Source organism: Mastacembelus armatus, chromosome 4 (assembly GCF_900324485.2).
Source record: "Mastacembelus armatus chromosome 4, fMasArm1.2, whole genome shotgun sequence".
In the NCBI taxonomy this organism is placed as follows: Eukaryota; Metazoa; Chordata; class Actinopteri; order Synbranchiformes; family Mastacembelidae; genus Mastacembelus; species Mastacembelus armatus.
Window position 1 is genome coordinate 22,010,646 of NC_046636.1, and position 15,875 is coordinate 22,026,520.

The window sequence follows — 15,875 nt, forward strand, 5'->3', positions numbered from 1 at the left end:
CTTCCGTACTCCCGCCCCTTCGATAATGTACTTCCGGTGCTGTGACCTTTGTTTATTGTCTGTCTAGTCTATATTAAACCTACCTGTTCGCCGTTAAAACTGTATTTCCCAGCTGGCTCTTCAAGTCAGAGCTTCGGTCGCTACAGTGATTGCTTGGTGTCTTTTAAACATGAATTGCTCCGCAGCACACAGCTGTCCACATCTTTGCAGGAGGAGCGATTTTCCACAACGGAGGCGACAACAAGTGAGCTAGCTGGCTCTGAGCTAACGCTGCTCGGTGCTCCGCTCGTCGTGCCGTCCTCCCGGTGACGGTACAGGTGAACAGACCCAGTCCTGCAAACTTAAACGGCCAAAACAGCTCATCGACTGCCAGAGAGCCAAGCTGCAGGTTTCCCTGGTGAAAAACACACCGGTCTCTGTTGCATAAGCTATTTCTACTCTTTCATTTTTAAACCATGGCCCTGGCCTGCAGTTTGCTAAACACGGTAAGTTTCAGTTTTGTCTTCGGGTGATGTAAGTGACGTATTTTTATGTATTCGGGTTATTACTTGAAAATCAACTTTAAACGTTTTAAACCAGAAAATTACATGAAACATCCTCATTCGCAAATGTTTTTTTGTTCAGGATGAGGCGTCTCCAGCGACTCTGACGGACTTGTGCCTGACCTATGTGAGCCAAAGCCTGGAGTGTTTCTGTGCCAAGCGCCCCGATGGCTCCCTGTGCTTCAGAGAGGCTGTGCTCTTCCCACAGGAGCTAGCAGACCAGCTGTTGGCCAAGATGGCAGCTGAAGGTAAACCTGGACCTCATGAGACCCTCCTGCAGGTTACCCCTACAGTCAAGCTTTGTGGTTTCACATGGTTCGATCACCTGTTGAACCATCAGATACCAACCAGAATAATCCTTATCTAAATTAATAAAGAAATTCTTCACTTCCACACACACTTACTGAGGGACTTTTGGCAGCTTCTGAGAAAAAGCAGTGTATTAGATCTTTGAGCCACTTAATCTGATGCTATAGTGTCACTTAAAAGCCCATAGTCCAACCTTACATAACAGATGCAGTATTGTGTAAAGGTCAGTCCTGTTCAAAGATGAGTTCCTTCCACTGCAGGTCTGTTGAATGACAGCACAGCGGGTGTATTTCGGAACTGTGAGTACCTGCGGCTGAGACGAGCCTGTATCCGTACAGCACGTATCTCTGCAGAGGCCTTCCAGAAAGCCCTCTGTCCTCACAGGCTGTTGGAGCTGGATGCTGCCAGGGTCAACGCAGACCTCACTATTCCTGACATTCTTCAGGGACTGGCCACCAATAAATATTGTCAGGTAAAGGGAGAATTTCAGTCAACTGCCTTTTTGTCCCTCAGTAGTAAGAGAATTAATGCTCTCTTTGTTGCTGTCTTGCAGGAGTCCCTCCAGCGGCTTGTCTTAACAGGTCTCACCATGTCCTCTCTGGAGGAACCAATCCGGTATCGCTTCGGTTCCCTCCAGGGCCTCCGCTCCCTCTCCCTAGCCAATGTAGACTTCTATGACTCAGGGCTGGTCGATGTGTGCTCCCTGCCTCGGTTGGAGAGCCTTGATCTCTCCAACACCTCAGTCACTAACCTCAGTCCACTGCTAGGCCTGAAGGAGCGGCTGCGCTCACTAACATTGCACCAGCTGAAGAGGCTGGAGATGAGCACTGCTCAGCTGCTGGGAGTCATAGGCCAGCTGGATGTTTTGCAGGTTAGTGTGAAGGGGTGGAGCAGAGTCTGGTCTTTTGTGTCTACTGTTAAACTTGTTTATGTTGTTTCTTAGTCTTTGAGAGGAAGACTAGCATTGTGATTTCACAAGCAAATTTGTGTGTGTTTGGGCGGATGTGGTGTTCCTATGCAGCACCTGGACATCAGTGATGACAAGCAGTTCACCTCTGACGTGGCTCGTCAGCTGCTTGGACAGCCAGAGATCCTCCCTGCTCTTGTTTCCCTGGATGTGTCGGGGAGGAAACAGGTGTGTGTGTTGATGTATCTTATGAAAATTTCTGTTAGATTAAAAAGATGACATGAGGCCCTAAAATCAAGTTATGTGTGAATGCTGCAGGTTACAGATGCAGCTGTAAAAGCGTTTGTTGAGGAGAGACCAGGGATGACCTTTGTGGGACTTCTGGCCACAGATGCTGGTTTTTCTGACTTCCTCTCCGGAGAAGGAAATCTAAAGGTAGGTAATAGATGTGTACAATAACATTAATAACTGTACAGAAATGAAAGTTTGCTAAGCTGTTTTCAAATGCTGTGTGAACAGGTAACAGGAGAAGCCAATGAGACCCAGATCTGTGAGGCATTGCGTCGCTACAGTGAAAGGGAAGGTTTTGTTAGAGAAGCTCTATTTCATCTGTTCAGCCTGACTCATGTCATGGAGAAACCAAGGCCTGACATCCTTAAGGTAAAACCACATTACTTGGAAATGATGCTGTTCAAATAATTCACTTAATGCAATGCAATTGCTTAAGTAGTTCTGATAATGTCATATCTGAACCACATGCTACATTTATCTGATAAGCGATTGACAGCTACATTTTCTCCTCCTAGGGAGCCGCTGCAGAGTATTATGTCAAACTGTAGAGCCCCACTCCAAATTTACACTTTTAAGTTCCTCTTCTATTTCCTCTTCTAAACATAATATCACTTCCCTGTTCTGTTTTGTTTTGTTTTTTTTTTCTAGCTGGTTGTTTTGGGTATGAAGAATCACCCTGCTACTCTGAATGTCCAGCTGGCAGCCAGTGCCTGTGTGTTCAACCTGACAAAGCAGGACCTGGCAGCAGGGATGCCAGTGCGACTATTGAGCACCGTCACTCAGCTCTTACTGGAGGCCATGAGGACTTTCCCCAACCACCAACAGGTAGTTTCATATCTACACAGCTGTCCTGATCGTGCACGTCATTTGTGCCATATCAGTCACAATAATCAGTTTGTCCTTGAGCAAGTTCCGCTCACATGTTTTTCCATGGAGAAAATATCCCCATGGATGAAATGTGACGACACAGATATGTTTAGTGTCGCATGTCACCACTTCTCCTGAGTGGTAGACAAGCCAAGCAAGACAAATATTTATATAAAACAGTATCTGCTGAGCTATAACAAACATACAATACTCAGTTACACAGCATGAAGTTTCTCATTTCTATACAGTTGCATTTAGTCACAGATTCGATGCAGCACTGTTAGTTGGGAACATCCAAGAGAAGAAGCTGTTTTTGTAATTATTAGCAAACAAATGATTTCTACACTCTAGAAGGGAATGGGTATTCCAAGCAATATATTAAAATAAGATAATAACACAGAGGCAAAAGAGAGAATGTCACTGAGCGAGATAAATTGATAGATAGAGAAGGCTTTAATTATATGTGCTTACATGAAGCATATATTGAGGCATTATTACAAAAAAGACAGGATATCGAAGGTTAATTTAAACAGGTTATGGAAAGTGTAATTTATCAACTTAATTTTACTTGTTTTATCATTTGAGGAGAAGAAACTATATCTAGTCTATGAAGATATGACAACCTAGTGCAGGCATCTGGTGAGAACTGGGCGTTTGTGTTTTTCTGTTTTTAAATATTTTACTAAAGTGAATTTAACCAAATAAAAGGGATACAAGAAGAACCACACATTTTATATTAACGTAACAAAATTATGATCACAAAAAGTGAGAGAGATTTGTTCAATATATGCAATTAAATCCACTTTGATGTATTTGTCTACAGCTGCAGAAGAACTGCCTTTTGTCTTTGTGCAGTGATCGCATTCTGCAGGAGGTACCATTCAACAGGTTAGAAACACATTTTTATTATAGTATTAACATGGTTATAATGTACTTTTCAGCTGGTTACAATATTTTTTAAATGGCACAATACTGTGCAAAATCTTGAAGAAGAAGTAAACATGCAAAGCCCAAAACTGAAAAGCAAAATAACTGACCTGCTATAATGTAACATCTGTAATCAATAGTTTATAGTAAAATTGTGTTGTTCCCTTTTGTTGTTTACAAGGTTTGAAGCTGCCAAACTAGTGATGCAGTGGCTCTGCAACCATGAAGACCAAAACATGCAGAGAATGGCTGTGGCTATCATTTCCATACTGGCTGCCAAGGTATGTGATGAGTTACATTAACGTCACATATGTTATACCTCATGCAGTTTTTGGTTAATTTGTAGGGGTTTTTTTTCCCTAAATTTGAAATCTTTTCTTTTTCTAGTTGTCCACAGAGCAGACTGCGCAGCTGGGAGCAGAACTGTTCATAGTGAAGGTGAAGTTCCCATCTCAGCTGTGTTCTCTTCCTCCTTTGCTAATTTACCAAACAGGCAGATTTTCATCACATGTATACTTTCTGTCTGCCTCTGTACCCTGCAGCAACTGCTCCATATTGTGCGTCAGAAGGCAACTCAGGGCGTGGTGGACGCCACCCTCAAATTTACACTGAGCGCACTCTGGAACCTCACTGATGAATCACCGACAACCTGCCGCCGCTTTATTGAGAACCAGGGGCTGGATCTGTTCATTAAAGTTCTGGAGGTAAACAGAAATCTCAACATGTACATGTAAATAAACAAAATGGCCTAGAGCAGACAATATTTGTTAATCACTTCACTAACATCACGTGTTGCTCTGTAAGTATGCCTGTGGGGCGGGCTGACTCAGTTGCTTTGTTTCCATACCTCTCCCTCTCCCACTCTCACCACCACCTTTGCAGTCCTTCCCCAATGAGTCTTCTATTCAGCAGAAGGTTCTCGGTCTGCTGGTGAGTTAATCACTTTCTTATTACTCATCAGAAAAGCTGAATGTTAAAAAAAAAAAGTAAAATATTATCTTTTCACCTTTTGTTGTCTAGAACAACATAGCAGAGGTCGGGGAGCTACATGGAGAGCTGATGGTGCAGGGGTTCCTGGACCACATCAGTTCTCTGCTGCACAGCCCAGAGGTAGAGGTCAGCTACTTCGCTGCAGGTATCCTCGCACACCTGACGTCACGAGGGGAGGAGGCATGGACACTCAAGCCGGAACTTCGATCCTCCCTGCTGGAACAACTGGTGGGCATGACCAGAACTACTCATAACTCATAAAGATAAATAGTGTTTGTTTATTTCAAAGTTTCTAATATTTGTGTGTCTTTAGCATGCTGTCATTATGAAGTGGCCTCCACCAGAGTGTGAAATGGTTGCCTACAGGTGAGATACAGCTTCTCTACTGTAATAATAAAGCAGGAAAACACATAATGACATTATAACTAGTAGGCCCACAGCTAACAGAGTCTATGACTTACGCTGGATTCAGAAGATAAACACGATCATTTAATTAGTCATAACCAGTGATTAAAAAAGGAGGGTGAATCATATAAAATAATTTTTTGTGTATGTGTGTTTTGGTGTGTAGATTAAGTCTAATAGAAAACCTTTGTTCCCTCAAAATCTTATCATAAAAGTGTGATATATTTTCTCATTCGGTAGATCGTTTAACCCCTTCTTTCCCCTACTGGAGTGCTTTCACACCCCTGGTGTCCAGCTGTGGGCAGCGTGGGCCATGCAACATGTTTGCAGCAAAAACGGTGAGACACAGACACATGCACATACAAAACTCAGTGTTATGTTTACCCAGGCACAAGATTTGATATTGTGTTACCCTTTGTCTGCAGCTGCTCGCTACTGCAGCATGTTGTTGGAGGAAGGCGGGCTGCAGCAGCTGGAGCATGTTCATACGCACCCACAGACCCACAGAGATGTCAGACTGTTGGCCGAGAGCATTCTGGAGAGCCTGCAGCGCCACAGAGCTCGGACAGGCCAGCCTGCACACTCACACACAAGTCGCCGCCCACCACCACCATAACCTCACAAAGGTAAGATACATGCTTCTGGATGTTTGTGTGTCAGGCTCACACTGGCTGGAGATTTTTCATTCTTCTATTATGTTATCTCTTTCAGAGAAGAGGCTTCCTTTGCAAAAGGAGGATGAATAAGCTGGGTCCCACCACAGGGGAGATTTTATGAGTGCGTGTGTGTGTGACTATCACACGCACAAATACACTTTACCAAGAATCACTAAAGAGTATACATTAAAGGACAGACTACGCAATGCTTTGCACACACTAACCTTATTTATTTTCCTTATGTTTGTATCAAAACAAGAATATTTCTGTGTGCTAATCCTGTGATTAAATAATGCAAATATGATAAACTGTCAGTCAGTTAAGCTTAAGTCTCAACACAAGGTTTATCGCTTTTCTTAGACTGGCACTGGCATCATGATGGTGTTTATACCAAAAACATGTCAGTGCACACATACAAATCTCAGTTTGGGACTGAACTACCAAGAGCTCGGCTGAGGGTCGGCACCCTCCGGCCCCATGTTACAGAGGGCTCTGGATTTTTGAATTGATTGATTAGCTCATTGAATATACGCATGACGCTGCTGTGAGCACAAGCATGCTGGAGTTTGTCTGAATGCTTGTACTGTTCATTTTGGGAATATGTGCTTGTTTGTTGCAGTGTTCTGTTCATGGAAACCTGCGCCTCTACGGCTGCAATACTGCTGTTACTCTTCTCTTCGTTTAGTCTTTTATCAGCTCGTGCCATTGATTTTTATATGACACAAGTTCAGTGTTCAGTGGGTTCAAATGTTACAGATGAAATCTAAATTATAGATGTTCGACCTCTTCAAGAAACTCCAGGAATTTTTCTAAATGTTTGGTAGCCCTAAATCAGCTGCTTCAGTGGCAAAGCCAACAGACCTGTAAATCAGAAAACCCAGAGTAGCTTTCACATAATTTGTTGAAATGGCATAGTATTCTAGTCATTATTGTCTGGTTAAATGCAGATGTCCTTTCTGGACACAAATGGCAGTGACAAGGTCAGAATAGTCATTATGGATGTTCATGTTTTTAAATCACAGCTGTTTCCTCTTAGAGGAAACTGTATATATTGGTATGTTTGTCTCCCAGTGCGTCTGAGTGTCTTAAAGACAGAGACTGCACTTCAGTATTGGCATGTAAGTATGTCTTGACAAGTCACTGTATCTACAAGTGTGTGTGTGTGTAATTTGTACATAATAGAAAATACGAGAGAAATAGTGATTTGTTTGTTCAGGGCTGGATGAATTGGTTGCATGGAAATTATTCTATTGCATGTGCTGCTGCTTTTATTTTTTAGTTTATCTGGTTAAAATGTACAGGGGTAAACACTATTTATCCAGGAGTGAGGAGGGCATGTTATTGAGGAATATTGAAATATTCTTTCATTAGATAGCTTCATACCTAGAACACTTGTGGTCCACAAAAAGAGGCCATGTGCTATAAAACTGACTCTGACACCCACATTCTTTTTCTTCAATGATTATGAAGGCCCCTTTCTATGCAATTAACGCTAATGTTGCTTTTACAATCTAGTGTCAAACCCAATATCACCATGATGATACTTTAATAAACATATTTAAATTTAGCAGGAATAACAGTGCCAGGTCATGAAACCTATTGATAAGTTGATAGAAATAAATATATAAAAATGGTACTCAAAAACAGCTGTCAGCAAAACATTCACACCTCATCTCATCTGCACTGAGTTACGACCTTATTGTTTTCAGTAAGTTGTTGTGGTAAAGCTTGCTTGTTATGCATGGGTCCCAGGGCTGATCTGCTTCGTTTCAACAAGAGCAAAAAAAAAACAAACGGATGACTCAAAACTTGTTTGCTCCTGATATCTTGAATTGTTTAGCTGAACCCCTGAACGTCACCATGGATATGGGCCAGTTTGACTTCTCACCATTTGAGATACTGTACATCTGCTACGACTGTGCCATGTTACTGCTGAGAGTCATGTTTTTAAGTTTGGAAATAAAGAATGTATATTCAAATAAACCAGAGATGAAACTCATGTTGCCTTTTGATTCTGTCACTACTAAAGGTGATGTTCCTGTCACCTGCAAAGTATGGATGCGTGAGTAAACATCTGATAGCAAGCTCTTTATTGTCACACTACATTTGCAATTGTTATCAAATTTAAAATCATATTTTCCCTGTCTAGGTCTAAAGGTCACTGAAATAAACAATCACCAGCGAGCACCCATGTTGACATTAATATATTGACACTGGCAGGCATAAACACAGCCAATCGATGGGTGTTAATTATCTATCAGACATGAGGTTATAGAGACTAGTGTCTAACTGTGGAGGCACATCTGTGTCAGAGAGAAATTCAATTTCAGAAGAGTCTATTGTCCAGTGTACCGCGGTGGTCTCTTCTCTATGAAGGCAGCCATCCCCTCCTGTCTATCTCGTGTAGGGATGACCTGAGAAGAGAGGGCAAGGGTTACAGCAAGACAACACATGGCAATGCTATGAATTTTACACACTGCTTATATATTTTTTTTTTTTAATGGGAGACAATGCATCCAAGTCTTTCTTGGTCTGACAACACTTGAGGTCTTACCCGGGCATAACACATCCTTTCTATAGCCATTGCTGAGCTGATGTCAACCTGGAAGAGATGGATTTCAGTTACTATCGCCACTGAATGGAAAAAAAAAAAAAATGAAAAAGGCTTTTTTTTTTTTTTTTTTTTCAGCCATTGTGTACCTCAACACCTCTGTTCATTGCCTCTTTTGCCATCCGCAGAGCGATAGGAGCCTAGGCAACAGGAGCGAAACACGTCAGATTTGGAGAGTGACAGGTTCAATAAGCCACCCTGTTCAGATCAATGTACTAAAACCACACAATTCAAACACCACAAAGATATGGACATTATGAAACATTCAGAAACCGACAGGAGCATTAGGCAGAAACATTTAGCCCGAGCAAAGCTGGAATTCATTTTCATGATTTATTTAAAACCCTTCACATACTGTAGGTAATGTAAATACAAAGCTCATGTAAATTCTAATGAATATAACCTCAGAACATAACATACTGCTATTTGAACAGCAGTGCTAAAATGAGGTCTAATAAACTTACCAGATTAACACAAATAAATTCTATACACAACTCAATTGAACAACTGGATCGTAACAGTTTTGTCTCTCACAAATACACAAAAGTGGCAGTGAACAGAAATGACGTTCTTACAACATTTATTCTAAGGCAACAACAAAGTCAGTACTTTCTCTAAACTGAACCAAGCTGCTGTTTATCATTATAGCTCAACTATTAATTGCAGCATCACCCTTTTTTTGCCTAAGACTTTTATAAGCTGCGGTTAGCCCTCATTTACTAATGTTTAGTAATTCAGTTCTATTCCGAAATTAATTAAGATAAAACATATTGAAAAACGCAGTGCTGAAGAAAAACTGACTCATAGTCGATGCTAATTGCCAGCCTCTGATCTGAGCACTCACACAGCTTATTATCTCCAACATCCCACCTCACTTTAATTCACTCTAAACTCCTGTCAATCACTCACAGGCACAGCAACACAAGCATGTGTCTCTGAGTGTGTATGTGTGGTGCTATCTGTCGTCCACTTCTTCACATGGCTGCCACTCTGGCCCTGCCAACTGCGGGCATCTGAACTGGAGTGAAAGAAATATGGAACGACAGAAGCCTGGGGAGGGAGAGAAGAGAAGAGGGAGCAGGAGAAAGAGGAAGGTGGGAAGAAAAGACCAGGAGGGGATTGGAAGGGAGCAAAATAACACAAGGTGGACATGAAGCAAAGGTGACTGGGTTGTTGAGAAGAGGGGGAAGCAGAGGCAGAGGAGGAGGTCTGAGCTGTAGCAGAGGGGGAATAAATGTGTGTTTGTATTCAAACCTGGGGCAGTATCTCTCTGGCCAGGCAGAGTGCCTCCCTGTAGGCAGCATCTCCTGTCTGGTTCTGCTCCACTGCTCTGTTTATGAGTCCCATCTCCAGCGCTGTCTGCCCTCCCACACGTTTACCTGATAACAGACAGAGAGCAGAGAGAGCGTGATACAAAAAAAAAAAAAAAAAAACCCTCATTGAACAATAAGCATCATGTGCCTACAGCAACATGTCACCATAATACCACCTGTGAAGATAAGTTCTTTGGCCCGAGTGATGCCGACCACCCTCGGCAGCCGCTGACTTCCCCCTGCAGGACAAACCACTTCAAGGTCATCTTCTCACACATGCATCATCTCTCTACTTAAACACTCAGCACAGTGCCATGGTCACTTCTGTGACCTATGTCTGGCTTACCCGCCCCTGGGAGCAGCCCCCGTGTCGTTTCAATCAGACCCATCTGTGCCGAATATGCTGAAACACACACACATGCAGAAGACAGTTGAAGGTCAGAGCTGCCATTAAGCTTTGGGAGGGAGTCAGGTCTGACTGATGCGTCTGTCAGAGCAATGAACACAAACACCTGCTCACCTAAACTCATCAGCGCTCAACCAATCATGGCACTGCCACACCTAATATATCCAATCACATGTAGATTCAGCCACATGAACAGCTGGGCAGATGTGTCTGGCCTCACCTGCCTCATTAGTCCCTGAGCTCAAATCATTCTTGTTAACCTCTCAGGGACTGCTGAATGGTGTTTTCTGTGTTTTTGAAATCCTGTAGTGACTTTTGATGCAGCTGCACCTTTCCTTCAAATGTCAGCAGTTGATGTGGCTTATGTATAATTTTCTATATACTTCCTTAAAATTTTGGATTAAATGACCAGTGCCTGTTGAGCGTATGTGTGCTCTGTCCACACACAAACACGGAACACATAGTGAAAAGCAGCAGTAACAATCAGATGCTCAATAAAGTTTATTTTAATTACTGATTAGGATGGTGATTAATTATTTTGTCTGTAAAATGACAATAAAAAATTTAAGAAGAAAACAGGAAACAAATGTTTGACCTTTTACCTAAAACAACCTAAACAATTATTAATTCTATTAATAATATTAGACCCATATTAACCCTAACCCTAACCCTAATAGACAAGTCTAATATTTTCAGATATCAAAGAGGAAGGACATACAACATTATAACATTCAAAATGATAGTTTCAACTAACACTTATATAAATCACTATACAAACAAAGCTACAAAAACAGAAAAGGAGCTTCACAATATAAATAATCCGTCCAATCTGTCACATAAGAAGATGCTACACACGGTAAATAAACAGGTTCCACAACCTGTCAAATGGGTTAAGTTTGACGCTCCTATCCTGACACTTCATAACTTGTTAATCAACCTTGTCACCCCTTGTGACCCAGGTTGAGGACCCCTGCTTTAATCCGCACTGATGGGATGACGAAGTTGTCAGTCTAGAGACATGGCCCTGAGAGGATGCTACTATCCTCCACCATCCCGTTTAGACTCGACCACTGATCTAATATGACTGGATTAGTGACAGCTGTGAAGAGGAGAAGACATCCCCTTTCATACCCCATTAACATCACCTGAAGGCAAAAAGGGGATAGATTCAAATGTGTTGCAGACTCATTCAGTTCAGGGTTGATGGGGAAGATTCACAGGTCACTCACCAGCAGTGCGGAGGTCACAGGCCAAGGCCAGCTCCAGTCCACCTCCCAGGGCAAAGCCGTCAATCGCTGCAATGGTCGGCATGGGCAACGATGCTGCCGGGGCATTACAACGAAAAAAGAAAGTTCAAAAATGCATATGCATATTGTGCACTCTAGGAACCAGGCTTTTGCAAATTTCTCATACCGATCTGAGTCATGAGTGATCGCAGGCCGTGAACAAACAGATCAGACTCACTGTTGTTCATCAGAGCTCTCTCTTTAAGGTCAGCACCTAAGTTCACGTCAAAACATACACAACCACACAACATTTAGGCTCTGATCAGACAAACAAACAGACAAATGGGCAGTTTTAGATATTTCACAAAACATTTACCTGCACAGAAAACCCCTGGTACTAAGCTCCTGAAGACAATCACGCGCACTACAGAGTCACCAGACAGTGTAGACACCAGCTCCTTCATCTGCGCACACAGAGCACTCAGTCCATGTCGGTAAGTGTGATCTATGCATGTGTATGGTGTGTATGGTATGTATGGTATGTATGTATGTGTGTGTGTGTGTGTGTGTGTGTGTTGTAGAGGTCTGCTCACCTGTGACAAAAACACATGGCCCAGAGCGTTTCTTGCCTTGTGTCGGCACATCAATACCTCCACTATCCCTGAGGAACAGCAACAGCTCCTTTTCATTGGTTTTCAGGTGGCAAATAAGTGGGTTTATGTTGCTTGTATTATTAATTACTCTAACAAATTTAGAATATGGAAAATACTTTGGATTCTAGGAAACTGTAACAGCTATTTTTCACTATTTACCTATTGGTTAATAGGTGTTTTCATTTTCTGTCTAAAGGTAGAAATGCTGTACAGTTTGAAAAGCCCTTAGAGATTTGTGATATGGGGGCACATTAAAACTGACCGTTAGTAAATTAATCAAAAACAGGCTTAATCAAACACTTTTTTAAATTTTAACTTTGTGCCTCTGAGTTAATTATTAATTTTTCTGGTAGGTATTTACTTTGCTAGAGTCAGAGTGATAAAAGAAGTGTAAATAAATAATAAATATAAAGTAAATAAAATAAAATATAAAATAAAAAATAAAACTAATAGTGGTAGAAACTGTGTTATCACAGATTGTATAGTGCAGATTATTGCACAGATACTAACTGGCAGAATACATCGATTCTTACATAATTCCCCCAGAGAATTTAATAAGGTCTTTCAATAAAACAACCTCATCCTAACAACTTTCCATAAATACCGTGTCCTATGGAAATACAGCTTGTTCTTCCCCACAAAGTAAGTCCAAGCCATTTACAGGAGATATAATCCTTCATAATGTAGAATAATTGAAAGGTGCCTGTCACACAGTGTCTTAGCCCCATGGTTTGTTTGTCAGAGTGAAGTTAAACAGTGTTGAATACGAATAAAGTGTGGCCCTACCATCATCTTCCCCCTCTAACCGCTTTACATCCACCTCCACCGGATCTGCTCCCTCCGTGTGCTGCCCGCGGCTCTGTGCATGGCTGTATCCCGTCAAAAGGCGCCCGCCACGGGCAACCTGTCGCGCTCCGTCCCGCTGCACAGGAGTGAACGTTTGGCTGTGCGTTCTCCGCAGAATTACACCCAAGCACCGCCACGACGAGCACCTCGGCCCGGCCAGTCTACCCAGGAGAGCCATCATGGCTAGCTGCCTCTTTACTGTTTACACACGCAGAAGGACTGTCAGAAAGTTGGAGGAAACCTGCAGGAAGTTCGGTGTAGGTGTTTCCTGTGAAGGGAGGGGCTTGGCTGAACCTGGTCTGACTTTGGGTGTATCCCAGTTCCCTTATTTTATGGTTCCTCGGTGGATCCGAAAGTCGCCCCAGTGTGTCATAAAGAATAACATCCCAAAACTGTCATTTCTGCCTGGACGAGTCCAAATCGAGAAAACACCAGTGCATCCTTTGCGGAAGTGTGTTACGGATTGACACGCCCCTCGGTCTTTGCAGTTTCTCCTTGTATCTTTTCCATACGACTTCCGTGGGCTGGACTGCAGAAGGAAACGTGGAAATGAGATATTTTGGAAAGATCTATCAATGTTTATTTCCAGAGTTCACTATAGCTTCTCCCTGAAATGGGAAAATGTGTTTTCATGGATTGAAAGCAACAATTTACATTTGATCAGTTTTATTCCTGGCTACTTTGGGCTAAATATCATATTAAGAAATGTAAATTTTCAAAATGCAAGCCGTTCCTTCCTACTCTGGTCAATGAAGTTAAAAGTTATATCTGTTTCATGCAGTATAAACAAAAAAGCTACTAAAATATGCTTTATACAATATATGGGTTAGGGTTAGGGTTAGTGATTTGCTCATTTACTCCTTCTGGCTCTGTGTTTTGGTTTATATTTGTTTATGTATATCATGTATTGCACTTGTGTTTCCCCAGGTTGGATGTGTAGACCTGGATCCTGAGTTGAGCTTACAGTTTTTACTGTGCTCGTTCCTCATGTGTCATGTTCTGTCTGTGTATGTGAAGTTCAAATAAAGTACATTACCAAAAAATAGTGGAATTGTGATTCAGCCTTTGAAATCAGCAGTGACAAAGAAAAGTGCCACATGCAGTTTGGCACAGCACAGCTAAAGGATAATATCTTATTTAGCCCACAATGTTAAAGTGTCTTTGTTTCTGTGTCGTACTGTGATCAATCAGAATTTAGTGTTACCAACTGCCACTTTCACTCAGCAAGACTATAAGTTTTGTAACTATGAAAGCGCGCTCGCACACACACACACACACACACACAATGTCATTCAGCCTGCTGTCCTATCCCAAGAATGTCCAGTCTTTGGCCAGACAAACGGGGATGTTGATGTAAGGTTTTCCATCAAGCGGCCCATGTCTAGCCTGACCATGCATTATTGAGCACAGCCTTCACAGGTTATGCAAGTACATAGCCTGACAGTGGCTCTGATAATAATAGTCTGAGGGCCAGGTCTGTGTCTCTGTCAGTGCATATCCATGTGCATCTGATCCAGACACTGTTGGAGAGTGCCAATTTATAAAATATTACTAAGATATTTTAGCCTTCAGGTGCATCAGATGAGATTTACTGAATCAGACTGCTTCATTTTTGCCACAGTGAGCACATTTTATTGTACACTGTCTTGCCTACATGGCTTTGTTTATCTTTCGTAATTACTATGGATGCAAGTGGGTCTGGGCGTGAATTTGTAGTTGAAATATAAATTTATCATACATGCAGAGTGTAGGTGGCTGCAGGGTGTCAGGTCAGGAGGGTGGGCTGGGAGATGTGGCTAAAGTTAAACTGTAAATGTGAAAGAGAGACACAATAAAGGTGAAACGATAGCCATGTTAGCTCAACCTAATGAGGAGGTGTGTGTGAGGTAAAGAGAGAGCACTGATATTTGTTTTAGTCTGCAGGTTCTGTTGCAGTGGAGTGAAATGTCACCTGGTAGATATGGAGGGAGAGTAGGTTGTTTAGATTTGATGTCTGCCACGTCCTCTTCTCATGTGCACATGCCTTATTGATGAAAAACTGAAGGTAGATGACACTTTCCATTTGAGTGTGAGTGACAGGACATGAACCTGATGCACTCTGAATGTCTGAATGGCACAGACAGTCTGATCCCCACACATCACAGCAGGAGCACACACACAGGTCAAGGTCACCATTAAAATGCACAGTGAGAGGAGTTGTTTTGGTGTGTTTAATAAGTTTAATGCGGTTTTCTTTAAGCTGTGTCTCTAGCACCATTTCAAGGCTTCGGTTATTTGCATTCACAACCCCCGCCCCCATCAAAAAAACTCAATTTACCTGAGCTAAATCACACAGAATTTTCCCCTCCATTCCTGCAGGGGTCAGCCTTGTATCAGAGGGTTGGTCCGAGGAGTGTGTGCGCCGTCCTGTTGCTCCTCTGCTCATTTTGTCATTTCACTCTGGGCTGGCTGTCTCCTTCCCCACATGCTTTGGTGGTTCCTTTACCATCTCCTCCAACTCTTTCCTCTCCTCCAATCAGTGGAAGGAGGTGATGCAAGCAGGAGACCTGTGCGGACTGCCACTGACAGCCCTCCACAGCCTCACCAAAGCCTGCAGCAGCGTTTGAGCAGGGAGGCCTGGTGACAGGGCACGAGGCCGGTCATGACTTAGAGGGAGTGAGTGGCATAATGTTACTGGAGCTGTCTGTCAAGAGCGAGACAGCACAGTGACCTGCTCAGGGCATGTGTTTGATCTTTGTGTCTGATGCTTTATCACATGGCTATACACATTGCTCTCTTTCTTAAGCTGAGTCTCCATCAAACTTATTATATAGTACTTTAAAAACATGCATGGCTTTTCCTCTACATCACACAGAAACAGCACCAAGGTCTAACTCACGTAAGAAGCAAATTTACTTATGAAACTACTGACAAAAGTTATGCAACA

The 15,875-nt window shown here is 42.4% G+C and overlaps 2 protein-coding genes across 3 annotated transcripts; one reads left to right on the forward strand and one right to left on the reverse strand.

The window, feature by feature from the left end:
- Positions 1-7,893, forward strand: zyg11 (zyg-11 family member, cell cycle regulator). The gene is made up of 18 exons (XM_026304895.2): positions 1-485; positions 625-790; positions 1,112-1,323; positions 1,405-1,722; positions 1,873-1,986; positions 2,077-2,193; positions 2,278-2,418; positions 2,698-2,874; positions 3,740-3,804; positions 4,025-4,124; positions 4,231-4,281; positions 4,386-4,547; positions 4,726-4,773; positions 4,864-5,061; positions 5,147-5,199; positions 5,479-5,576; positions 5,664-5,864; positions 5,950-7,893. The coding sequence occupies exons 1-17, from the start codon at positions 456-458 to the stop codon at positions 5,852-5,854; spliced, it is 2,241 nt and encodes a 746-aa protein (XP_026160680.1). The 5' UTR covers positions 1-455; the 3' UTR covers positions 5,855-5,864; positions 5,950-7,893.
- echdc2 (enoyl CoA hydratase domain containing 2) lies at positions 7,426-13,430 on the reverse strand. Of its 2 annotated transcripts, XM_026304896.2 has the most exons (11): positions 12,890-13,418; positions 12,044-12,111; positions 11,827-11,914; positions 11,638-11,724; positions 11,454-11,546; positions 10,165-10,221; positions 9,995-10,057; positions 9,760-9,884; positions 8,595-8,645; positions 8,449-8,496; positions 7,426-8,308 (listed from the first exon to the last, which is right to left on the reverse strand). In XM_026304896.2, the coding sequence occupies exons 1-11, from the start codon at positions 13,128-13,130 to the stop codon at positions 8,231-8,233; spliced, it is 999 nt and encodes a 332-aa protein (XP_026160681.1). In that variant the 5' UTR covers positions 13,131-13,418; the 3' UTR covers positions 7,426-8,230. The 2 variants fall into 2 exon arrangements, with proteins under 2 accessions (XP_026160681.1, XP_026160682.1); XM_026304897.2 differs by lacking the exons at positions 7,426-8,308; positions 8,449-8,496; positions 8,595-8,645 and adding an exon at positions 8,667-9,555 and having other exon boundaries at positions 12,890-13,430.
- Positions 13,431-15,875: the final 2,445 nt, after the last annotated feature.

Excerpts from the sequence above, each read along its gene's own strand:
- zyg11 (XM_026304895.2), top strand. The coding sequence starts at position 456 with ATGGCCCTGGCCTGCAGTTTGCTAAACACG. Across the intron at positions 1,987-2,076 it reads ATGTGTCGGGGAGGAAACAG|GTTACAGATGCAGCTGTAAA; the intron begins GTGTGTGTGTTG and ends TGAATGCTGCAG. Across the intron at positions 4,282-4,385 it reads CAGAACTGTTCATAGTGAAG|CAACTGCTCCATATTGTGCG; the intron begins GTGAAGTTCCCA and ends TGTACCCTGCAG.
- echdc2 (XM_026304896.2), bottom strand. The coding sequence starts at position 13,130 with ATGATGGCTCTCCTGGGTAGACTGGCCGGGCCGAGGTGCTCGTCGTGG. Across the intron at positions 10,222-11,453 it reads CTGTGACCTCCGCACTGCTG|CATATTCGGCACAGATGGGT; the intron begins GTGAGTGACCTG and ends TGTGTGTTTCAG. Across the intron at positions 9,885-9,994 it reads CAAAGAACTTATCTTCACAG|GTAAACGTGTGGGAGGGCAG; the intron begins GTGGTATTATGG and ends GTCTGTTATCAG.